General features: G+C 46.6%; 6 protein-coding genes and 1 long non-coding RNA gene across 7 annotated transcripts in view; 3 read left to right on the top strand and 4 right to left on the bottom strand.

Moving 5' to 3' along the window:
* Nucleotides 1–2,756: 2,756 nt before the first annotated feature.
* ube2f (ubiquitin-conjugating enzyme E2F (putative)) lies at nucleotides 2,757–9,102 on the bottom strand. The gene is made up of 10 exons (XM_088383750.1): nucleotides 8,877–9,102; nucleotides 8,115–8,290; nucleotides 8,009–8,038; nucleotides 7,500–7,565; nucleotides 6,180–6,247; nucleotides 5,880–5,950; nucleotides 5,727–5,784; nucleotides 5,617–5,649; nucleotides 5,429–5,491; nucleotides 2,757–3,617 (listed from the first exon to the last, which is right to left on the bottom strand). The coding sequence occupies exons 2-10, from the start codon at nucleotides 8,227–8,229 to the stop codon at nucleotides 3,567–3,569; spliced, it is 555 nt and encodes a 184-aa protein (XP_088239876.1). The 5' UTR covers nucleotides 8,230–8,290; nucleotides 8,877–9,102; the 3' UTR covers nucleotides 2,757–3,566.
* Nucleotides 4,614–5,416, bottom strand: LOC148393852 (uncharacterized). Its single transcript, XR_015860059.1, has 2 exons — nucleotides 5,192–5,416; nucleotides 4,614–5,099 (listed from the first exon to the last, which is right to left on the bottom strand). It is a non-coding gene; the product is annotated as an uncharacterized LOC148393852 (long non-coding RNA).
* A 201-nt stretch (nucleotides 9,103–9,303) lies between the features above and the next one.
* LOC148393850 (creatine kinase, testis isozyme-like) lies at nucleotides 9,304–11,604 on the bottom strand. Its single transcript, XM_088383878.1, has 8 exons — nucleotides 11,439–11,604; nucleotides 10,764–10,951; nucleotides 10,545–10,699; nucleotides 10,348–10,480; nucleotides 10,116–10,287; nucleotides 9,919–10,042; nucleotides 9,661–9,850; nucleotides 9,304–9,598 (listed from the first exon to the last, which is right to left on the bottom strand). The coding sequence occupies exons 2-8, from the start codon at nucleotides 10,939–10,941 to the stop codon at nucleotides 9,420–9,422; spliced, it is 1,131 nt and encodes a 376-aa protein (XP_088240004.1). The 5' UTR covers nucleotides 10,942–10,951; nucleotides 11,439–11,604; the 3' UTR covers nucleotides 9,304–9,419.
* Nucleotides 11,605–12,035: 431 nt separating this feature from the next.
* On the bottom strand, nucleotides 12,036–13,882 carry LOC148393849 (putative methyltransferase DDB_G0268948). The gene is made up of 6 exons (XM_088383881.1): nucleotides 13,468–13,882; nucleotides 13,231–13,391; nucleotides 12,732–12,948; nucleotides 12,550–12,653; nucleotides 12,326–12,463; nucleotides 12,036–12,239 (listed from the first exon to the last, which is right to left on the bottom strand). Exons 1-6 carry the CDS (start codon nucleotides 13,576–13,578, stop codon nucleotides 12,137–12,139), a joined length of 834 nt encoding a protein of 277 aa, XP_088240007.1. The 5' UTR covers nucleotides 13,579–13,882; the 3' UTR covers nucleotides 12,036–12,136.
* LOC148393848 (olfactory receptor 2K2-like) lies at nucleotides 13,230–16,154 on the top strand. Its single transcript, XM_088383879.1, has one exon. It carries the CDS (start codon nucleotides 15,174–15,176, stop codon nucleotides 16,152–16,154), a length of 981 nt encoding a protein of 326 aa, XP_088240005.1. The 5' UTR covers nucleotides 13,230–15,173.
* A 735-nt stretch (nucleotides 16,155–16,889) lies between these two features.
* Nucleotides 16,890–18,068, top strand: LOC148393847 (olfactory receptor 6E1-like). Its single transcript, XM_088383880.1, has one exon. The coding sequence runs from the start codon at nucleotides 16,914–16,916 to the stop codon at nucleotides 17,844–17,846; it is 933 nt and encodes a 310-aa protein (XP_088240006.1). The 5' UTR covers nucleotides 16,890–16,913; the 3' UTR covers nucleotides 17,847–18,068.
* A 121-nt stretch (nucleotides 18,069–18,189) lies between these two features.
* adarb1b (adenosine deaminase RNA specific B1b) overlaps nucleotides 18,190–22,058 on the top strand; it is a 42,739-nt gene continuing 38,870 nt past the window's right edge. The window contains exon 1 of the mRNA XM_088383869.1: nucleotides 18,190–18,456. The gene's annotated coding sequence lies outside the window, so the exon portion shown is untranslated. The remainder of the gene's footprint in view (nucleotides 18,457–22,058) is intronic.

Here is a 22,058-nt window from a genome sequence, read left to right as displayed (position 1 = left end):
GGGTGCATGTTAGTTTCCGTGTGTGTGTGTGCGTTCTCCCATTCTCAGGCATCCCTCGCGGATTTCCGTCTCGTTTGCAATTTCCCCAGTGTAGCTTCTGCAAGATGAGGTCTGAACACGATAACAAAACTAAAATAAGGGCATTTTTTTAAAAATGCAACTACCATGGGTGTCAATCATGTTGCCATTGCTGCAGATATGTATATCAGAAATGGATTGATGAAGGCTTGTTTTGGATTTGGATTCAAGCAAAAATGAAGATACTTTTTCATATCCACAATGACAAGTTGGCTGAGCCAGCGCTGACTCAGCAAGTTGTCACATTTTGACTTTAGATTCACCAATTCAAAGTTTGGAACCTGAAACAACAAATGCGTCTCCAGGCTGGATTACGCAACCAATCCGGGGGCCTCATGTCATTCATGGAGGGGGGGGGGGGGTTCATTGTCTACCCGCAAGGCGTCGAGTCATATAATTGTGTCTTTTCCTGTGCAACTGAAAAAACAAAGAGGCAAACATCTGAAGAAGTGGAGTCAGAGTAGATGGAGTTGGGATGAATGCGGGCTCCCATGAAGGCAGCATTTTCCCTGGTGGAGGCAGCACTTCATCACCAAGATGACATACTCCTGTTGTGCAACAGGAGGCGCGGTTCTGTCTCCACCTCGCTAATTGCATGGTCTCTCACCTTGCCAAGCAACGTGTTAGCCTGAAAACACGACTTTTGTTCCTCGCCGCTTGCATGTCGGTTGACAATCGCTTGAGTTGTGCTAAATTAGCAAAACGCAACGCGATGAATGATGTCTTTGTTGATGTTTGCCTTGCAGTAGGCCTGACGTCTGACGCCGTGTCTTTTGTGTTTTGCCGGCTGCCAAGCTAACACAACGAAACGAGAGGCAGAAGCCGCCCACGGCCGCAGCGCCGGCGTGGGCAGCCAGCCTTTCAAGCACAACAAAGCAAATGGAGAGCCACTTACTAAGCGGACATACTGTACGTGTGCCCAAACAGCAAGCCCGGCTTTAATTGCAAGTGCACGCACGCTGATAAACAACATTTTCCTTTCTTGTGCTGCAATGCTCAAATTGCCACGGTTAAGGTTAGACTTTGCATTCTGACTTTTCAGTACATTTTAATTAATATTTATGAAATAATGCAAAAACCTGGCAAATGGTCACAGTTAACTATTAGGCTTTTAATGTACAGTGAGTTTGAGAATGTATTAAAACTAATCTAGCCGATTATATGTCCATTATTTGGCTATTTTTGCATTAGTGAGGCTTCACTGCTTGAGTTTTGTTGCAGTTCAAGGAGCTGCCACTTGTAATATAGCAACTTATATGTTACAAAACACACAGCTAGGTCATTGTTAGCCAGCACTGTGTAAATCATCGGCCTTGTTTGGCGCAATTGGATGCAGGCTGGAAACAACAATGCGTCACCGTGTCAGATGAAAGCAAGTTTGCGCGCAGAAAAATGAGGCCTGGCAATGAGACGGACGGAGCAAGGCGCCAGGCGAGCGCTCGACGCCCACCGGGTCACTACAACAAACGCAAAAAAGAAGAAGAAGAAAAAAATTCCCAAGACAACACGAGCACAAAGTACGTGTGTTCGTAAAGAAGTAAAGACGAGTCTGACATGTGATTCATATCTGACTGTCTGGCCTCGGGGATGCCTGACATGACTAATAAGGTCGGCCTTTCTGCTGCTGCGAGATCCGCATCGGCAGGAATTTCACAAGCGACCGTCCATCCGCTGACCCTCATTAGAAACTCCAGCCAGATGCCTCCATGAGACTCGTGAGAAAAAGGAACACCGGTACAGTAGTTTGGAGAGGTTACTATGGCAACAAGGCTGGATCCCAAAACCATTGGTGCCATTCAACAAGCCACTAATCTGCCCATTCTGTGATGACGCTATACGAATGGAGGTGTCCTCTTCTGAACGCGTGTTGTCTGAGCTCCTCTTGTGGGTTTGAAGCACTATTGGCTGCTTGCAACCGTTTGGGTAACAAATGAGGCCTCGTTGCAGCCCATTAATCAGGTCCTTGATGGCTTTGGCCGGTTTGCTGTCCTCACAAGTCCTTTGGAGCTTTCGGCTCGACCCCTCATTAATTCTTCACAGGCAAAAACAAGCAAAAGTTTGAAAAGCTGCTTCCCGAGTGGAGAATGGATTTTGGCTGAAGGGCATTTTTTTTTTTATTTCATGTAATAAGGCAAAGGCAGAAGGTGGTAGTGCTTAAAAAAAAAAGTGATGGCGCTCTCGTTAGTCTCGTTCTGTGCTCTGGCTGCCAGCCTTCACTGTCACGGGCCAAATGTTGGCTATGATTGGATCTCTGACACCGGCGAATTCCCTGACAGCCGGCCTGACGCTCACATATGTGACTGACCACATTAGCAGAAGGGCTCCAATCCAGACCACAATAATGACAGAGCTCATTCTGTCTTATTTTTCTTGGAACGTACCATATGCCTTATTAATGTTCCATCTTAAATGGGACACATGATGAAAATGTGACTTTTTAATAGCTTCTAGACAGCCTAATGGGTCTCTGGAATACCAGCCACTATAATTAAGTGTGAAATCAAACAAGCAAGTGCATCTTTTAGGACTATCTGTGCATTGGTATCGTGTTCATTTGCTGTGTGGATCACCAAAAGTCACGTTAGTCACTCGATGGCTCGGAAGATTCCAAGCATAACCCAAATTTGTACCCAAATTTGTACCTAAATTAGAATGTGTCGTCATAATGACAGAGAAGATTTGGAGGAAAACACTTGCAGGTCATTTATTGTTGCCCTTGGAGCACGACTGCCCAAGTCATTTTAAACACTGACTTCAGTACTCGTGTTTTATCCTCTCCTCAGTGATACATTTTCGCAGTTTGTGAGACTCATAGGGGGAAATGTGAAAATAGCAATGACTAGATGTGAAAAGTCTCCCATTTTGCACATAGACGTCAACGACGAGAAAAAAAAAGCAGATCGAAATGTGTTTGTGTGTGTGTGTGTGTGCAGGACAAGAGCTGAGGACGCTACGTTGCTGATCATTCAAACGCTGTCTGGCTTGCTAGCGTGTAGCACGGAAGGTGTCTGCAAACGTGTAAATGTCTTTCCGTGACATGTCAACTCGCATGCATTTTTGTTTTTTTCTTTCTGCCAACACAAACACTGCAGGCACTGGAACTGAGCACGCGCATACATGATAAACCTCTTGATTCATTACTCGAAGCAAAAACAAACAGAAAAAGACAGACTTGAAGAGCGGCGGGCGGCCTCTCGCTCGCGCCGTGTTGGCTGTCTCGGCGTCGAGCTAGCAGCGGCGTGGGGCCGGCGCGTCGCCGTCACCTCCCGAAGAATAATGAAAGCATAAAGCTTTGTGTCCTTGCTCAAATGATGTGTTTCCCGTAATGGTTTGCGTGGAGGTTTATTGCGATGAAGGTGAACGCGGCGAGACGTTGGAGACGACTGGCCGGCCGGCTGCTGACGCTGCCCATTCAGTGTTGAGAAAAGCTGAGGCAAAGGTGGAGCGAGTAGCGCGAGCAGACTCGCTGCGGCCCGATGCCTCGGCTATCATCTGGCGTAGTGCTTAATGTAATCTTGAACTTTGTTGCGAAAATCCTCCTGAAAGCAGACAAATGCGCAATATGTCGTTAACCAGCAGGGGGAGCTCAACACACAAACTGTTCATCATCATTCCTTCCTTCATCTCTTACTTCAGAAGACTGACAGCAAAACGTGTTACTTTTCAAGCGAGCTGTTAGCGCGTGACTTCATCGAGCGACCTCATTGTTAGCAGCGAGCTTAATGAACTTGTAAGCCATTTATCAGGGTTAAATCACGTCCCTACGCTCTCCCACAATGCTGCTGTGAAATGCAAACATTCACCTCAAGCGCTAATTCTAAAGTCAAAGCAACCGCATCGCATTCTAGTAATGCTCAGCGTTGATTGACAGCTCCACAAAGTCATCTGTAGAAAGGACCATAAGTGGGACATCGTAACTGGTGGATTGCGGACGAGACCCGCTCGCACAATGTGCTGGAAAGCTGCCAGTGACAACTTAATTGTGTGAGTTGTGATGTCCCCAGCCAGAGGACATCTCGTGAAAATCCAATTGCTTTTGGCTCTTGGACACGATGGAGAGGAGCCAAGCTCGCTCCAAGCGGGTGTTTTCTCCTCTCCCAGAGCTCATTTTCAAAATGAAACTTCCCGTTTGCCTTTCACCTGGTAGCCAGCCGACCATGCTGAAAAAGGATCCAAGATAAGTCAATTAAAAAAAGAGCCCCCGCTGATCATTAGTTAGCCACTTGGGGATGGGAGAAGAAAAAACAACTTTCCAGCTTCACTTGGCCATTCATTAGCTTGAAGAAACACTGAAGTCTATGAAAAACTTTTGGGCAATACCCCAGTCACTCGCTTATCTTAATTATCTGAGCGGGGAGTTTTCGCCGCCTTTGGGCAGGAAGTGTTTCTCCAAAAACGGCAACAAAGTTGAAAATCAAGAACAGCACACCAAAGCCCGGTGACGACTCAAACGCCTTGAGAAACAAATCAGGGAACTCAGCGTGTGAAAATGACAAGGCAGGGTGTAAACAGAGGCTGTGAAAAACAGAATCATGTTTTCACATTGTGCTCGCTTTTCCTTTTTTTATTTCTTGCCAACTCGTGCGCAAATCCCGAGTGTGTAAGTTCTGGTGACTAGCGGCAGAGCCACGCAAAGTGTTTTGCTTCGGGGCATCACGAAAGTCAATGCAGTGACGGACTATCGACTGACGAGGCCGAGCCGCTCGAGAGTCGATAGGCGATTAAGAATTTGCTATGCATGAGCTGCGCGGTCCCGCGAGTCAGCAAGCCTCCGCAAGGTCCCGTCCTGCCTTCGAGAACAATCGACAACATGATTTGCTCCTCTTCGAGCTTCGAATGAACATAGTTCCCCGACACCGATCTCCGCTTTCCCGTTTCTTTATCCATCTGTGGCATGTGAGCGAGAGTGCAAATGCGAGTTTTTCAGCAAAGTACCTGCAGAAAAGTTCCAAAGAAAAAAAAAAAGGCCAGCAGGCGAGTTCATGAATAGCAAAGTGCACTTCCTGCAAACATCCATCCGGCTAAAAAGGGAAAAAGTCACGCATTGGATTCCGCTATTGAATTTCCCGAGGTGCCGTTGAGTGCTGCTTTGACTTGCAAATTGTTGCTGTACCTGCCTCGCTCGCTCGCTCGCACCCGTTGCGGGGCCAAGAGCCTTTGCAAAACACCAGCTGTGCACACGCCCCGCCTACGTCTCACCGCAACAGCGGCCGGCCGAGACGCTCGCTCGAGAAGCGCCACCCCGGGCCGGGCGTTTATTTCGGAAGATCACGCCGTCAACGTTAAGCTCGAAAAGGAAACAAAGCGGCTGGTGAATGGAGGACATGTTTTGTCGGCAGCACAAACCCACCTTGTCTCTCAAATGATGTTCCGCTGCGTCGATGTTTAACGGGTCGTCAAAATTCAACAAGTCCTGAGGCGGACGAGAGAGAGAAAAAATACATTGAACGGGCCGAGAGCCTCCAATAGTAATGAAACACTAGAAGTTTTTGAAGTGGCTAATATTTCTCAGATGGCATACAGCAAAAAAAAACTTACAGTGAACAAGGAATTCAATCCCCAAACCACGTCCTAGGGGGAAAAAAAAAAAGATTGCGTTCAAAATTAATCCCTCCAATTTTTGGCTTCTGCATGATGAGTTTGTTTACCTTTAAGGTTCTGGTGGGGGCCCACCCTGTGCCGTCAATCGAATGCTCACGCAGAAGGCTGAAGACAGACAGACAAGACAGACAGATAGACAAGACGCCGCCGCCGTTTATGTGCTGTGCTTTGAGCAATGTCTTCAACGTTACATTTCCTACCTTAGGCAGATCTCTCCGTTCTCAGTGATGTTCGGATGCCATATTCTGGTCAGACATCTCACCTTTGGAGGCTGTGAGAGCAAACAGAGCGCTCATTAAATCTCAAGCGTTGCCTCGGTCTGCTTTCACATTTCGCTTCATGTGGGAATCTTTTCATCCGGCGTACGTGAGAATTCATTTTGTTGTTCTCCTTTTCACTTTGTGGCTTGCTCATATTGCTGCCGATGTGGCAATCCAATCTATATATTTAGCGCGCACGCTTCGGGCAAGATGAGTGGATTTGACGACGGGCGCACTCACCACCATGTTGTAGGCTTCGGGCACATTTATTTCAAACTGAAACCTGCCACTTTGGTAGTAGCCTTCATCTGCAAGCAGAGGCACAAATGAATGGAGCTGAAATTGCCAGCATGGCAGGAAAATATGCATTGTGACATTTACCTCAACGGTTATGTTAATCTTGCCGTTAAATTCATTTGAATAAAACTCCAAGTTTTAGGACTCGAGCGGGCTTCTGAGTTTTTAGCGGCACGGTCGACAGAGCCAGTCAGCGCAAACGATGAGACTTGCCTGGAGGAGCTTTGAATCTTTTATGTCTCTTTGTGTGTATGAAACAACAATGAAGCACAAACTCCCGACAGGTCCAGGCGGCAGGCGCTGTGCTGTGCTGTGTTTGGCTGACTTCTTGGAATTACTTTCATTTCACTTTGATGATATGCACGCGAGGCAAACGCTTGAAAATCTTATTAGGTTTAGAAAAAAAAAAAGAAAATGCACACGGAGTTGCTTTTGAACATAGGAGGAATTTTGTATTAGTGTTCATTGTGCCACTGAAAATATGTTCAGTCATCCTTTTGTTTGAAATAAGTGAGACAATGACTGAAACAGGTTCACTTATGCGTGCGTGAAACCCGCTTCCAAGTTAATTAAAAACAACTGGAAAAAAAAAATAAAAGAACCACTCACACGAGCAAGGCAGCCTCAAGTGAGGATGACATTACCCAAATGTTTTTTTTGTGCTGACTCCGGCATTCTTTTGTCACGGCTGCCGAGCACCAGCGAGTGCGACGCTCAACGAGCAATTAATTGAGGAATTCGCAAATAGTCCTTTTTCCAAGGTGTCCTCATTCGTTATGTTGCGAGTGCAATTTTCCTCAGAGACTATTTTGGGCCTGACATATTCGCAGTTAATGTTGGAAAACACAATCATTTTTACTTTGATTTGCTACAGTGGTGGGGGCTTTGTATCATAAATCTAAAAAATAATATGATGCCGTAGCTTTGAATAAGTGAGCAAGTCTTCCTCTGGGAACCCCAACTATCGGATTCACTTAAGAAAAATGACAGCGGACCTTTGCTATAATTGCCGATCTTTGCTTTTCGCCATGGATTTTTGCTTACTGAGGCCTTTGTGAAACTTAGCTGGAAGGACCCCAACGATTGGGACGACAGGGAGACCGATGACTCACAGATAGGCCATGTGTGCGTGCGCACCACTTTGTGGAAAATCTTACAATGCTCAAGACGCAATTTGCAAGAGAGGGTGGGGGATATACGGCAGCCAGGTACGGTCAAATGTCAATTGATCGCACCGATGAGTCGACGGGGCTCTCCGCTTACCCGGAGACACGGCCAGCTGAAAATGGTGCAACTTGTCCTCATCTGGGAAATTGGCTTTGCATGTACCTGGAAGAGGGAAACAATTGAATGCATACGGGTGTGCATTTAGACACCAAAATCATTTTGCCAAACACAAGTGGCTGAGTGTCCCTATGCAAACATGGCTGAGTTTGAAAGCAGCTCCATACTACCCCCTGCTGTTCAACGACCTTCACTATATAACTCTGCCTAGTTTGTTGAGACGACGCTATGAGCCATGAAAGATTTAAGTCACCACTACAACACCAATCTCCAAATAGCACAAAATGTCACCAGCCATTTTCCCCTCACGTGAACCATTTTAAGAGGACGAGGAGTTTCGAAATTCGCATCCCACCAGCGCCGATGATAAATTGGGCCCCCCAAAGCCACATTGACGGAACATAACCAAGACTGACCACTTCAGCAACTCTGAAGACATGTTACCTACATGAAAGTATTCAAATAGTAAAAATAACATCCGAACTTACTAGGAAGATTGGCTTCAAGTTCGGCAACTTCTGTGGAGGGTCGACAGTCACAGTTAGCACAGCCAAAGTGAGCTTTGTGAACTTGCCTGGATGAGAAAATGCAAACCTTTGGTAAGGAGACGGTCCCTGATGGAGACCCTGAGGGTGGCGTCCGAGACTCCGCCGGCCTGGCTCGTCTGCCCGCCGTCATTCCTCCTCAGCTTGCTGGTCAGGGTCAGCATGGCTACTGCAGGCGCTGCTGTGCTCCGCCCCGCCCCGCCCCCTGCCCCGCCGCTCAAACGCCTGTCACAGTGTGAATGACACACACCACATCATCGGTTTGAATCCTTTGAATCAGGGTCTCTGAAACCCAGGTCACCTGCGGTTGCCCTCAGGGCAGCGTTGCACTTAATATTGCATAATCACCGCTGGATATGATGACTGCGTTGGAGATTTTAACAAGTTAATTGAATAAACTGGATGTGCATCGTTACAATGTTTTAACCCATTCACTTTAATCCACTTCCCTGTACATTTCCCAAATCCATTATAGATCACTTCTGATGATCAATTTTCTCGTTCTAAAGTCTTTCTACTGACACGTACCAGGTTTTGGAACGGGTTCATGTTATTGGGAAATTTCATTGAGGAAAAGAATGTAATGTGCCTGACAGTTGTCACTTCATAAGTAATAGCTATGTAGTAACTAGCAAAGAGAATTTCCCCTGCTCATGATCGTGTCACACTTAATAATGTCTCCCCACTGAAAGCAAAAGATGCGAATACAAAACCGCCTACTTTGACTTGTTCAGATGATTGTTTTGAAGTTGTTTTCAAAACTATCCAGCTGACCGGCAATGTTAGCTTGCGTTATCCCGACGTTGTTTACCTGTAAAATCGAAGCTAGCAGCCCCTCTACAGCATCATCAGACGCCCCCCGCTCACTCACTCGCCCAAACGCCACTCGGCAATTAATTGAGGCGATCGCGAATGCAAATGATGATAAAGGGTGATTTTGAGGAAGGGACTGGGGCTGGGAATGACCCGAGTGGAACCTCAGCTGTCAGAACTTCTCTCCGGTATCATGGGGAGCGGAAGTGCGATCGTGTCCGCACAGAATGTCCCGCCGGGTAGAAAAGGCAACAGAATAAAGGTTCCGCTACAAATCGTTTCATTTCAGATCCCTATTTTTCTTATAATCATGAAAAAAAATACAGCTTTGGTAAATTTGTTTATTTTACAAACCCAAATACATTTCTTACATGTTTGCCTTCCTTTAAGTTGTTCGAACGAGTTGTAATCACATAAGAGACGTGTTAACGTTTTGAGCATTTTATTTCAAGTCTATCACACAGCCTTACACAATAGCAGAAACTGCATTCATGATATTAGTTTTAACAAATGGGGGACAGAAAAAAATTGAAATGGTTTTCTACTTCTGGTTGGGTATCATCTCGTCAATGGCCTCCCCCTTCTCCAAGATCTTCTCCATTTCCACCAGCAGCTTGACACCATCCACCACCATCTGCACAAGCTCCACCTCGGAGAATCCCAGTCTGTCCGAGTTGGAGATGTCAAAGACCCCGTCCACGGCGTCGGTGTCCACGCCACCTGATTGACAAACCGCATTGAGTACTCGGCAGAAGTGGACCAAAGATCAAATTTGCAGGTACCGGTTCCGCGTTTCTGGAGACGCAGCCTTTTGAGGATCTCCTCGAATTCGGCGTGCTTGCCCAAGTTTGGCAGCTTGACGTGTACGCCGGCGCGCAGGCCCGTGCCCAGGTTGGAGGGGCAGGTCAGGATGTAGCCCAAGTGCTCGTTCCACATGAAGACTCGGCCTTTCTCTTTGAACCTGGCCTCGATCTATCACAGGCAGGGAGCAAAAAGTTGAGTCGCTAAGCACCGGCCACAAAAACCTCCGGTCGGCGCACCTCAGCCAGTCCGGTGCAGAAGCGGGTGAACACTTCCTTGATGTTGCCTCCTTTCTGCATGGAGATGACGCGCAGATGGTCCTCCTCGTTCACCCACACCAAGAAGGTCTTGCCCTCGTTGTGCCTTCGGAACACGAGCGAGAAACTTAACTTCACAGAAACTTGTGGGATGAGACTTTTCGCCGGCGGTTCCTCACCAGATGCCTCTGCCGTCGGGCCAGTCGCGGGCCATCCTGGAGGCCAGCAGCAGAGGAGACACGGGCTTGTCAAACAGGAAATGGTCATCGATCAGCTGCTGCTGCTCCGCCTCCGACATGTTCTTCAAGGCGTAGTACTGGCCGGTAAAGTCTCCAGTCAGAGAACCCAGAGCTGAAGATGAAGAAAAAAACAATCAAAATTGGGCCACGACAAGTGTGCGTTTCCCTTGACCTTCAATGGAGAGCTTCTCCAAAGCACGCCTCTCTCCTCTGGAGCAGTGCGGCGGCAGGCAGAAGCCTCGGATGCTGCGGCCTGTTCGGACACGGGAGCTGAGAACGTAGTCGGGGTCCAGGTCGTCGCCTCCCTAGACAAATAAGGTACCAAATGATTCTTTCATTTTCAATTGTCAGTCCAAAAAATCCACCAACCTGCAGGTTGCCCGGGTTGAGGTCAGTCTTGTGCGTGTCTGTGGGCTTATAGCCGCCATGTCGATCCTCGATCACCAAATCAAAGAGGTCTTTGTAGACGTCGTAGGACTCTTCGTCGCCGGCCACGCAGCCCACGGTCATGATGTAGGGGTGACCTGCAAGAACCAAATGAGTCATCAAAAAGAGTGGGACCGCGCTTGGGAATCCCAAAGTTTTTACCGGGATTGTCCACCCCGGTCTGAATGACGCCGTCGATGGTGAAGCCGCTGCGAGTGGACCTCTCCTTCAACGTGGTGTACATGTCCTGAGTCAGGAACTTGGCCATGTGGTTCTTGTGCTGACTGAGATCTGGGAACTCGTCGGCGGCCGTCAGCCCTCTCTTCTTGCGGTTGGCCATTCCTTCAGAGCTAAACACCAAACAGGAGCGTCAAAGATCGAATGGATGAACTCACGCCAATCGTTAGGTTGGGCTTGAAGGCCCAATGACAACTGTGGTTAACCATAAAATGCATCAAGGCCTTTTGGAACCAAAGTGATGAAGTCACAAAGCATGTGTTTGTATGATGTCATAAGCTTTCCTCCACAAAATAGAACATTCTTGAATAATTTTGGAAATTTTAAAGCTGAACATGTCTTCAGCAACTTTAGAAATATTTTGGATGTATTATTTGTTTTTTCACTTTTTGAATGAGTATTCATTTTAATAAAATATTTCCTGAATAATCCCATTCAATATACACATTTTTATATTTATTTCATTTATTTATATTTATTTTATTAGTTTGAAATTTTAAATGTAAAGCATTAGCGATGCACCTGTATGCTTAATTTCAACAATGACTTTTTCCTGTCCATCCATGTGAAAAGCTGAAATGGGTCGTTCTTCTCACTTACCTGATTCAGCAACACTTCAGAAGATCGATGAAATTGTGAAGATGCTCTCGCACACAACAATTTTTTTTCTGGACAAAAAAAGTCTGGTTTTATATTATTCGGGCCAGCTCGACGCCGTCGGACGCGCTTTGCATCACAGGGGCGCGTATTGTGTTCGTGACGTGACAAAAGCTCTCAAAGTTGACGAGCGCAACGCAACGAGTTTTGTGCGGTGCTTTTCTCCAAACGTACTTGCGTGACGTTCGGGTTGATTTATTCATTTTATTGAATACCTCTCCTGCGTGACGTCACGCTTGTCGCGCATGCAAGCGCACATTTGACATGGTTTGTTTAAAGAGTTTTGTCAAATAATAATCTGCCCCCGTACGTTTATATTTCGTAAATAATAGGTTAAGGTTCTGGGGTTCTTCGACCCCAGGCTAATCGCCGCATGCCTCATTTATTGACAGATGTTGGCCAATAAATGAGGAAAGGTCAATACAATGTCGCCCTCTTGCGGCAGTTTATAATATTGTGCTATATTTTTCCCAGAGCTCATTTTTGAATCTGATTGTAATATACAGAGTTTGAGTTGTTGACGCTAGCACAGACCACAAATGAGGATGTACGCCATTTATTTGCCACAATAACCAACAATTCCTCAAAATAAAAACACTTTTGAACGGCTACGTGTTATAATGGCGCACGTTTCTCCTTGTCTATATGTCACGTGGGCCATCTTTGCTTGCCAGCAGGTAGAAATACTTGACACCCACCACCACTTGTGTCTCTGCGGAGGTCACCTTCATGATGGACATCAACCTGCAGAGAGGTCGGCAGGGGAAAAACGAATTTCTAAAAACATGTCTGCGATGTCACCACGGGCGAGGAGGAGCTGTCAAAATCACCTTTGGCAAATGTCCTGCGAGAGCTTCTCTGCCTTTTGGGGGTCTTCCCTCACTAGAGCCTGATAGCTGGAGAAAGATTCCACAAAGCCCATGAAGCCGCAGAGCGGCATGGGTGTCTTCACCCACACGTTCTCACACCTGCAGCGGAAAATCATCCACAATGTTGCTTCTCCCGTTCAGGATAGCGAGAAGACGGTTCCTATTCCAGGTCGCTGCACACTTACCACTCTTTGTCAGCGTAAGGGATGGAATTGTAGGCCTCCCGGTACAAGTCAATCGAATTTGGACCGAGATGAGGACTGCGATAAGGACGCAAAGCCGCATAGAACTGAAGAAGAGCAAATTACAAGCGCAAGATTCACAGATGGGACTTGTTACTTTTAGCAAAGCCCAACTATTGGCTGACCTCTTTGCAAACTTGGTTGAGGGACTGCGGGCAGCAGCCCGGATAGTCCAGTTCCATATCCAGAGTGTAGTTGAGCAGAGCCAGGCAACCGTGAGGCTTCAGGACCCTGTGGGCTTCATCCAAGAAGCGCCGTCTGTCAAACCAGTGGAAGGCCGACATGGCCGTTATCAGGTCCACTGAGCTGTCAGCAAACGGGAGCTCCTCAGCCACGCACTGTCTGAAGGTGCAACCATCCATACACATGCACAAAAAACACCTTTAACATTCAGGACGCTGGCATCCATCCCAGCATTTCTCATCAGGGTTGTTGGTAGGAATGGGAGTCGTGAACCGGTTCTTGACTGGGATTGCTTTGTTTACCTGATAATTGCATTTCACAGAAAAAATACCAGCTGACTTTAGGCAAGGGAGAAATGGTGACATTTGACATCAAAACGATGGGCTTGCACAGTTATGTCATTTTCACGTTTAAATATGAGTTGAATCGTCTCCAAGTTACCTGTAAGTGACGTTTGGCTCTCGAGCGCGCTGCAAAGCCACCTCCAGCTGGGCGGGGCTCACGTCCGTGCCCACCACGGACGCAAAGTGTTTGGCCAGCAGCACCGTACCTTGCCCAGAGCCGCAGCCCACATCCACGGCAAGCAACAAGGGTCCGCCTTTCTAAGGAGAACATTTACTCTTGATCGCTATTTGCGTCCCAAAAAACGTGTGCGCATTTTGACGCTTGAGCGCCTACCTGTTTTTCCACAAATGTAATTACATGCTGGATCAGCTGATCCGATGGGGAAACTCTGTACTTCCAATAAGAAGCGGCATGAGCTTTGCCCTCAAATAGACTGTGAGCCATGACCAGTTGAAAGATTTGAACTACTCGTCGGAGACGCTCAATATTCAGGTCACATGGACGAAGAAGCACAGAAACAAAAAGGCAGTAACAGTGGGCCGATTGTAAAACTGGGAGGCCCCATTAGAAGGTTTGACAGTGAGCGCCTTTAAAGGGAAAGCGTCTTATTTTCTTGTTGGGTGTCATCGTGGAACGCTGCAGACAACACCAAGCCACGGCTAATTTCACGCTGTAAATCACAATGCCCAATTCGGATTGTTAAATATCCTTTTATGTCAATTGTTCATATGCGTGAACGGAACGCTTCCGTGGCGTGGCACGCATGCGCACGACGCACGACCTCGAGTGACACGCACAAGAATTGTGTTTATCATCATCAAGGTTTGTTGATGAGTCGTCTGGACAATTTGTCGGACTGAAAAACATGTTTGTTATTGTAGAATGCCCCACGAGAGCACTTTGCGACTAATTGTTCTCGAGGGACAGCGATAGGGACAAATAATGACCTGTTGACCATCTATGAATAGAAGTATGTTTTCATCATGTTCTGTTTGTGTTTGCGTTGTAATTACATTTAATTGTAGTAGAAGCTTCGATCTTAGTTTAACCTCACTCATGTAATATAAATATCCATCAGAACTGAAATTAAATCGAGTAACTGTTTTCAAAACAAGTAAAACCAATTAAGGAAAACAGCAACCGAATATGATAAACTCGTTAGATTAAAATTAAATTAAAAAATCCTATTAATTAACACTTGGAGTTAATTTAAAATAAAATTACAAATTCCTGTTAATTAACACTTGGAGTTGCTTTCTTAAAAAAACAAAGACCTAAATCTGGACAGACTGAGTCACATCAAATCAATCACATAAACAGCCTTTTCTAATTAAAAAAAAGTATCGAGACCAAAGGGAAACGTATCCATGCCTTTATCTTTATTATATTTATGATATTAAACAATTGCAACAATTTTCTTATTTATAATTTTATATTTTATATTTTTTTATTAAACGGACGAATGAACTCAGTCTTCATGAATCACGTCATGCACATGCCACGTGGCTGTAAATTTGTTGTTCTGATCCAACGTCAGATCGGAATTGATCACATCGCATGTAAACAGCTGATCAGAGATCTTGGATCAGAATGAGCAAAAAGTCTGCACGGTAACTCGATTCAAAGACCTCAGAATGGGGCCTTAATGGCAACGGAGGGGAAATGACAGGATGTGGCTCGGTTCACCGTACAACAAGAAAAAAAGGCTGACAAGAGGGAAACGCTTGGAACAGGAGTTGAAGTTCGTCCTGACACTTTACGTGACACTGGAAATTACAGCTCAACTCCAAATATTTTATTGCACAATAAAAATAATTTTATTTGATTGGCAGCGTCGCGTCCCTGTTGACTGAAGTCAGAGCGCTCTATCCAAGGCTTGACGAAAGGCCAACATCCGCCGAGTTGTTGGGGCGTCGACGTGACAGGCGGCCATTGGTCGGCTCGGGTCCCAAAGGTCACGGCGTGCTCTTCTCAAAGCCTTTAACTAGCCGGCGGCGCTCACACTGGTTCGGAGGGGCGGTCGCGCGTCTCCCGGCTGCATGTGTGTCCTGCGCTCACTGTGTGCGCTTGTGTCCAGGTTGTTTATGATGGAAAATGTTTCCGTTGGCGCAATCCTCACTCTCTCTGGTTTGAATTTCCCATTTGCATACCGAATAATCCTGTTTGCGCTGGTGTTGCTGTGCTACCTTGTCATCCTGCTGAATAATTTCACCATTATTGTTGTCATCCTTGTTGACAGGAAGCTCCACAAGCCCATGTATATTCTTCTGTGTAACTTGTGCATCAATGCCGTGTACGGGTCGGTGGGCTTCTACCCCAAGTTCCTGGTGGACCTCCTTTCGTCTCATGTCATTTCTTACACCGGCTGCATGTTGCAGGGCTTTGTCATACACTCATCAAATTGCTGCGATTTTTCCATTTTAGTGCTGATGGCTTACGACAGGTACGTGGCTCTGTGTCGGCCTCTGGTTTATCAATCTTACATGACGAGGCAGAGAATGTCCCTCTTTGTCTTTTTTGCCTGGTTCATGCCTCACTTTTTTAATTTCATAAACACGGCGTCCATCTTGGGCAAAAAGCTGTGCCGCTCTCACATCAACAGGCTCTACTGCGTCAACTTGATGGTGGCCAACCTCACTTGCTCGCCAGTCAGAGGCCACACCGTCATCGCCATGTTCAACATTACGCTTTATTTTTGTCATTTCCTGTTTGTTTGTTGGTCTTACGGGTATCTGATCAAAATGTGCATTTCGTCCACGCAGATGTGGAAGAAGTTCAAGCAGACGTGCATGCCGCATGTCATCTGCCTGGTCATTTACACCACCACCATACTGTTGGATTTGTTGTACATGAGATTCGGTTCGACCGACGTGTCGCAGCACTTGAACAACTTTATGGCCATCGAGTTTCTCCTCATTCCTCCTATTTTCAATCCGCTCATCTACGGGCTGCAGCTGACACTCATCCGCAATAGGATTTGGGGCCTTTTTCACAGCAAAAAGAAGATCCACAGCTTTTAGATCGAGATGAGACTGTGGCTGGATGGAAAGAGGCTTTTGTTATGATTTCACTTGGAGCCAACGCAGAATATCCTTTTCACATAATGTCATTTCCAGGTTCATTTAAATAAAGTAGAATTTAATAGAAAATTGGTTTATGTTAGTCATTAAATTATTCAAATGTGTTTATCACAGGAGAATGCCTTTCACAATACCAACTGTTGCCTCATTTTTGTTTTTATTCTATTAATGTCACATGCTTGTATCTCGACAAAGTCAATTGTCTGTTTTGTCAGCTTTATGTGGCCCTACTAGTCTCAAAAAGCTCTTCTGACAAATATTAAATTTGTAGAATTTGAATGAAATGGCAAAATCCACTTGTTTTCATCCATCTCAGGGGACGGCCATCTTGTCTCTAGCTGTCGACTGAAAGTGACATCACGGCTCAGCTTGCAGGTGACATCATTATGACCAATTTCCTGCGATTCTTAAGCATGGCCTCGCAGTTTCAAATTGGGCCATGCAACAGTTTTTTTTTTTTCATTTGATTGGCATTGTCGCGTCCCTGTTGGATTCAGCGAGCTCGTCCAAGGCTTGACGAAAGGCCTACATCCTTCGACGTGACAGGCAGCCATTGGTCGGCTCGGGTCCCAAAGGTCACGCCGTGCTCTTCCCAAAGCCTTTAACTAGCCGGTGGCGCGCACGCTCGTTCGGAGGGGCGGCCACACGTCTCCCACCTGCATTTGTGTCATGAGGTAATCTGTGTGGAGGTTGTTTACGATGCAAAATGTTTCCAGTGTCACAATGCTCACTCTCTCTGGTTTGAATTTCCCCTTTGTACACCGGCTAATCCTTTTTGTGCTTGTGCTGCTATGGTACCTCATCATCCTGCTGAGTAATTTCACCATTATTGTTGTCATCCTTACTGACAAGAAGCTCCACAAGCCCATGTATGTTTTTCTGTGTAACTTATGCATCAATGCCGTGTACGGGTCGGTGGGCTTCTACCCCAAGTTCCTGGTGGACCTCCTGTCGTCTCATGTGATTTCTTACGCCGGCTGCATGCTGCAGGGGTTTGTCATACACTCGTCCAATACGTACGAATTTTCCATCTTGGCGCTGATGGCTTACGACAGGTATGTGGCCCTGTGTCAGCCTCTGGTTTATCAATCTTACATGACGAGGCAGAGAGTGTCCCTCTTTGTGTTTTTCTCCTGGTTAATGCCTCTCTTTTGTATGTTTACGAACACGGCGTCCATCTTGGGCAAAAAGCTGTGCCGCTCTCACATCAACAGGCTCTACTGCGTCAACCAGATGGTGGTCAGCGTCCTTTGCTCGCCACCCAGATCCCACACCATTATCACCTCGTTGAACGTTACCTTTTATTTTTTTCATTTCCTGTTTGTTTGTTGGTCTTACGCATATCTGATTAAAATGTGCATTTCGTCCACACGGATGTGGAAGAGGTTCAAGCAGACGTGCATGCCACATGCCATCTGCCTCATCACTTACACCGCCACCGTGATGTTGGATTTGTTGTACATGAGATTCGGTTCGACCGACGTGTCGCAACACTTGAACAACTTTATGACAATTGAGTTTCTACTCATTCCTCCAATTTTGAATCCGCTCATCTACGGGTTGCAGCTGACACACATCCGCAACAGGATATTGGGCCTTATAAACAGCAAAAAGAAGATCCACAGCTTTTAGATTGAGATGAGACTGTTGTGAAGGATGCGTTTGTCAAGGAAAGACAAAAGTAATACAATGAAAATTAGACTTTACTTGGAGCAATGTTGAATCTAATTTTTGCTATGCTTATTGCAATTCACTTTCACATAATGATATGCACAGACTCATCTACATGCATTAGAATATGGCATCATATTATTTTAAAAAAAATTGTATTCATGACAAAAATAAAGTTTTTCTTTTTTCACATTTACGCCTTTGTACCGAGTCTTCATTAAACAGACCGTGGAGTAAAAAAAAAAAAAAAAAAAGCATACTCCGCGTCACTTGGTGACGCTAGTGCACCGCAACATCCAGCGAGTTCTCCGACCCGCGGAGCCACAGCGTCGGCGAAGAAGGCCGAACCGCCCGCCCGCCCGCATCCATCCAGGCAGCCAGGCAGCCTCCTCAGTCGTGCGGCCACTGCTGCGGCACGTCCAGTCAAATCTCCAACGCCACCGCACATGCGATCTCCAGCCGACCAGCATTCCAAGCTTCCTCGCTCCTTCTGCGTTCCACGCCACCGTCGGACGACGCACAGGCTTCCAGACGTCTGTCTGTTTGTTTTTTTCCCCCACGGTGAAGATCTGTGAGTACCAAACCGCCTGCTAATAGTGTCTCGTTTGGGTGTCTTTGTGCAATACCACACGATCTTTATTTAAGATCGCATCTGCGTGTGCAAAGATTACATTGGCTGTGGAGGACGGCGGAACGGTGGCAAAAATAAACAAACCCAAAAAAAATCGCGAGGCGGCTGTCGTGTCCCCTCGGTTGTACCTGACAGCGCTGCTTGGCAGCTTGGCTGCCGATCTACCGCATCGTGCTCGGTCAACCGAGGAAAGCTCTCGCGCAGTTGTTGTTGCAACACATCGGGGGGGTGTTAATGCAGGTGTTCGCCGCAGTGTGCCGTCAGATGATGTCTTCGATGCACTGGCAAGATTGGATTGGATTAGATTAGAGAGAGAGACAGGGAAAAACCGATATTGGGCGTTCGGGCTGCGGCGAGGCTTTTTGGGAGTCCCGTGGATGATTAAACACCCCATGACGTTTGGCCCGGTTGCGATTTGTTATTGTAAGCATGCAGTCGCTTGTCTTGCTGTTTTTTGGGGGGGCTGCACACTCCAATATTATTACACAAAGTGATCTAGATTTATGATTTAGAGATGTCAATGTGCCTGGGTCCTCATGTGTACATTTTTTGGGAATCCTGTCTGACCTTTGCTGGATGGTACGAGCGGTTAGCATGGCAGCCTCACAGTTCCGAGGATGGGGCTTCAAATGCATGATCTCCAAATATTTGTCATCACCGATGTTTTATTTGACGGGACGCCACTCGTGTCGGTGTCTTGACATTTGAGTGACCCGACACATCCTCGATATGAACCATCGCTTGCAAAAGTGAGAGCCCGGCACTGTACGGTGGCGGAGAACTTGCCGTTAGCCCGCAACACTATTAAACCAAGTACAGTATGCTCCTTCTTGCTGAGTCATCTGTTATCAAATATTTATATATGAAGTAAAAATGCAGCTTCTCAAAGCAAAGTTGCCCTAATATCTTGTATTATTTACTAAAGAATTTTACCGCTGACCTTGCTGACCTTGCTGATGTGACATGCTTTAAGTGGAGTGTGTGCGTGTGAGTTTTGACCCACCCCACCACACACACACACACCACTGCATGCGGCCGCGAGGGTGCCTCGGTTGTATGTTGGCAAATCCAAGCAGTGGCAGTCAAGAGGCCAAGCTAACGTAGCTGGCCGTGAGGGCAAGTCTCTTATAATCTAAGTGTCGTACATAACCGGAGGCAACGGGATGAGACCCCCACATCCCCGTGGACAGAGCTCTCATCCATCCATATGGCCCCTGCCTCCAAGACGTGCTTGATTTAGCCTTGATGGATGCGCCATTGCTAAGTAAGGAACCAAGTCCTACTTCACAACATTTGCAAAGCCATATTGCACGTGGATGAAGAAAACCTCAGGGACTTGATGGCGGGGGTGGGATTTCCTCACTTAGCCGCACGTCTTCCTGGAGTTAGACCTGAAAAGCCGACTTTCACTGTCTGAAGAAAAAAATGTCGGACGACTTTGGCTGGCTGTAGTCGGCGCAGCGTCAAAAGTAACAAAGTTGAAAGGAAAAAGACACAACTGCATTCGCCCCACTCCATCTTAGCCTTTCATGCGCTCTCAGCATTTGCGTTGCACAAGGGAATAAGACCTCTTTTTCATGCCATTTGCCGCTGAAACTGCTGAGAGCGCTTCATCAGACTAACAAAGTAGGCCACGCAAGAGAGCGAGCGAGCGAGCGAGAACCTTGAGCGAAAGCAATCTTCCTTGCTCCTGTCGGGGAAGTGCGGCAAGTCTTTCTGGTCCTCACTTGTCTCTCGTCTGTGATGAGAGTCGTTTGGACATTGGGCTATGAATTTGGACAAAAGCAAGAGTTGGAGGGGCTAGTGCAAATGATGCCGCGTGACCCCAACTCGCGTGACTTCTTGGCTTCCCTTGGGGCGGCTACATCAATGCCGCTCCATCAGCCGTGCCACCAAATTATGGCGAGCCGCAGGTTGTGGTCCTTATTCATGCGTTAGTCTTACTTGTGACGCACTGGCTTATGCATAATGCATCACTCTTACTTAAGGGGCGAAACCTATAAATACAAGTAAAGTACACGGTCTTCCAAGTGTCCACGTCGGGCCCGCCCCGTACCTATTTTAAGTCATCCGGAGTTCTCGGCGAAAGTACGAGAAAGGGCGAATTGCACATGCCGCGTGACGTTAGCATCACAGCACAGATGTGACATTAGAGTCAGTGTCGCGTGCACACGCACACTTGCTTGCAGGCATGCAGACAGCCACTATATGTTATATTATAGGACTGGCACCAGTTATTGAATAAATTAAATACATTTTCTAAACAGTGGTTGTAAAATATGCCTCGAAGCGTTGCAATTTGTACCCCAAAAAAAAAAAAAATTGCTACACTCAGCAAGGAAAGGTGTGTAAAAGACATAATGTCCAAAATTTGGGATCATTTCACATGTGGAAAAGAAGATCAAGTGCAATGTGAGTCATGTAAACAACCGGCTAATTTGCTGACACCCATGTCACTCACCAGATTAGGCCCCGCCTTTAAAGCCGTACACACTCAAAGTCACGGATGCTACAGTCCGAGGTGCTATTGGAAAATCATTTCACATGAATGTTGATTGATGAACGCTTACCAGGGAATTCGCTTGTAGCCGGATAATGCGAATTCCAAATGTTTTTTTATTTTCCTTCATGTGGATAGTAGAGCACGTCGTTTTTTTGATGAGCATTTGAAAAATTTGCCTAGGAAAAGTGGGAGCAAGCTGATGGCTCATTCCTAATGTGGTATTGTTCTTCCATTGCTATGCAAGGTTATGCAACATTCTTTGAAGGTACAAAAATGCATCAGTAGCGTGCGTGGGGATGAATATTATTTGTTGTTCTTCAGCAGAAAAATGGCTGCGTACAGGTTTCCGTCAGTATCAGCCATGATGACGTCGTCTAATTTTCTCGGCGGCCAGATTCTGAAAATGGTGAATAAGAGCAGTCTTGGCACAGAGCTGCAGAGCGACTCGACTCTACCGCAGCCTTGCCCGTGGCTACTTGCTGCCACTCAAAGAGTAGCCCCGGCCGGCTTTGATAAAACGTGTGCCTCAGTGGCACGCCGCACGTGGCGGATGAGCTCTTCAACCTGTCGGACGCCGTATGCCGACCCCGTCACCTGCCGCGGCGGCCCGTGAAGGTTGCTTGCTATCCAGTAGTGTGTGTGTGTATGTGTGTGTAAATATTTCTGCTCTGTTTGTTTACAAATTTTCATTCCTGAGAGGGTTATGACATTGAAGATAGTTTAGGCTTTGATACAAATGTAATTCAGCCTACACAAATAATACGAAGGTCAGTTTCGCCTAACAAGGTCATTCGGCTATGGCATGGAGGAAAATGAGTGGCGATGATGACGGACAGTGTCCCTTTCATTGTGTTTATGCCGGCAGTCCCGTTTGAAAGCTTTAATGTAGCTGCCATCTCGCATGTTTTGACTAAGGTCAAAGAGGCCAAACCTCAGCATTCTCAGATAGCCTCATAGAAATCAATTAACCACAATGCCTTCTGGCTAAATGTCCTCCATGATGGAAAAGCATTTGCACCCCCCCCAATGTTATTTTAGG

Source organism: Syngnathus floridae, chromosome 8 (assembly GCF_059516105.1).
Source record: "Syngnathus floridae isolate MCC-2025c chromosome 8, RoL_Sflo_1.0, whole genome shotgun sequence".
Classification (NCBI taxonomy): domain Eukaryota; kingdom Metazoa; phylum Chordata; class Actinopteri; order Syngnathiformes; family Syngnathidae; genus Syngnathus; species Syngnathus floridae.
This window is presented reverse-complemented; position numbering and strand designations above follow the sequence as displayed.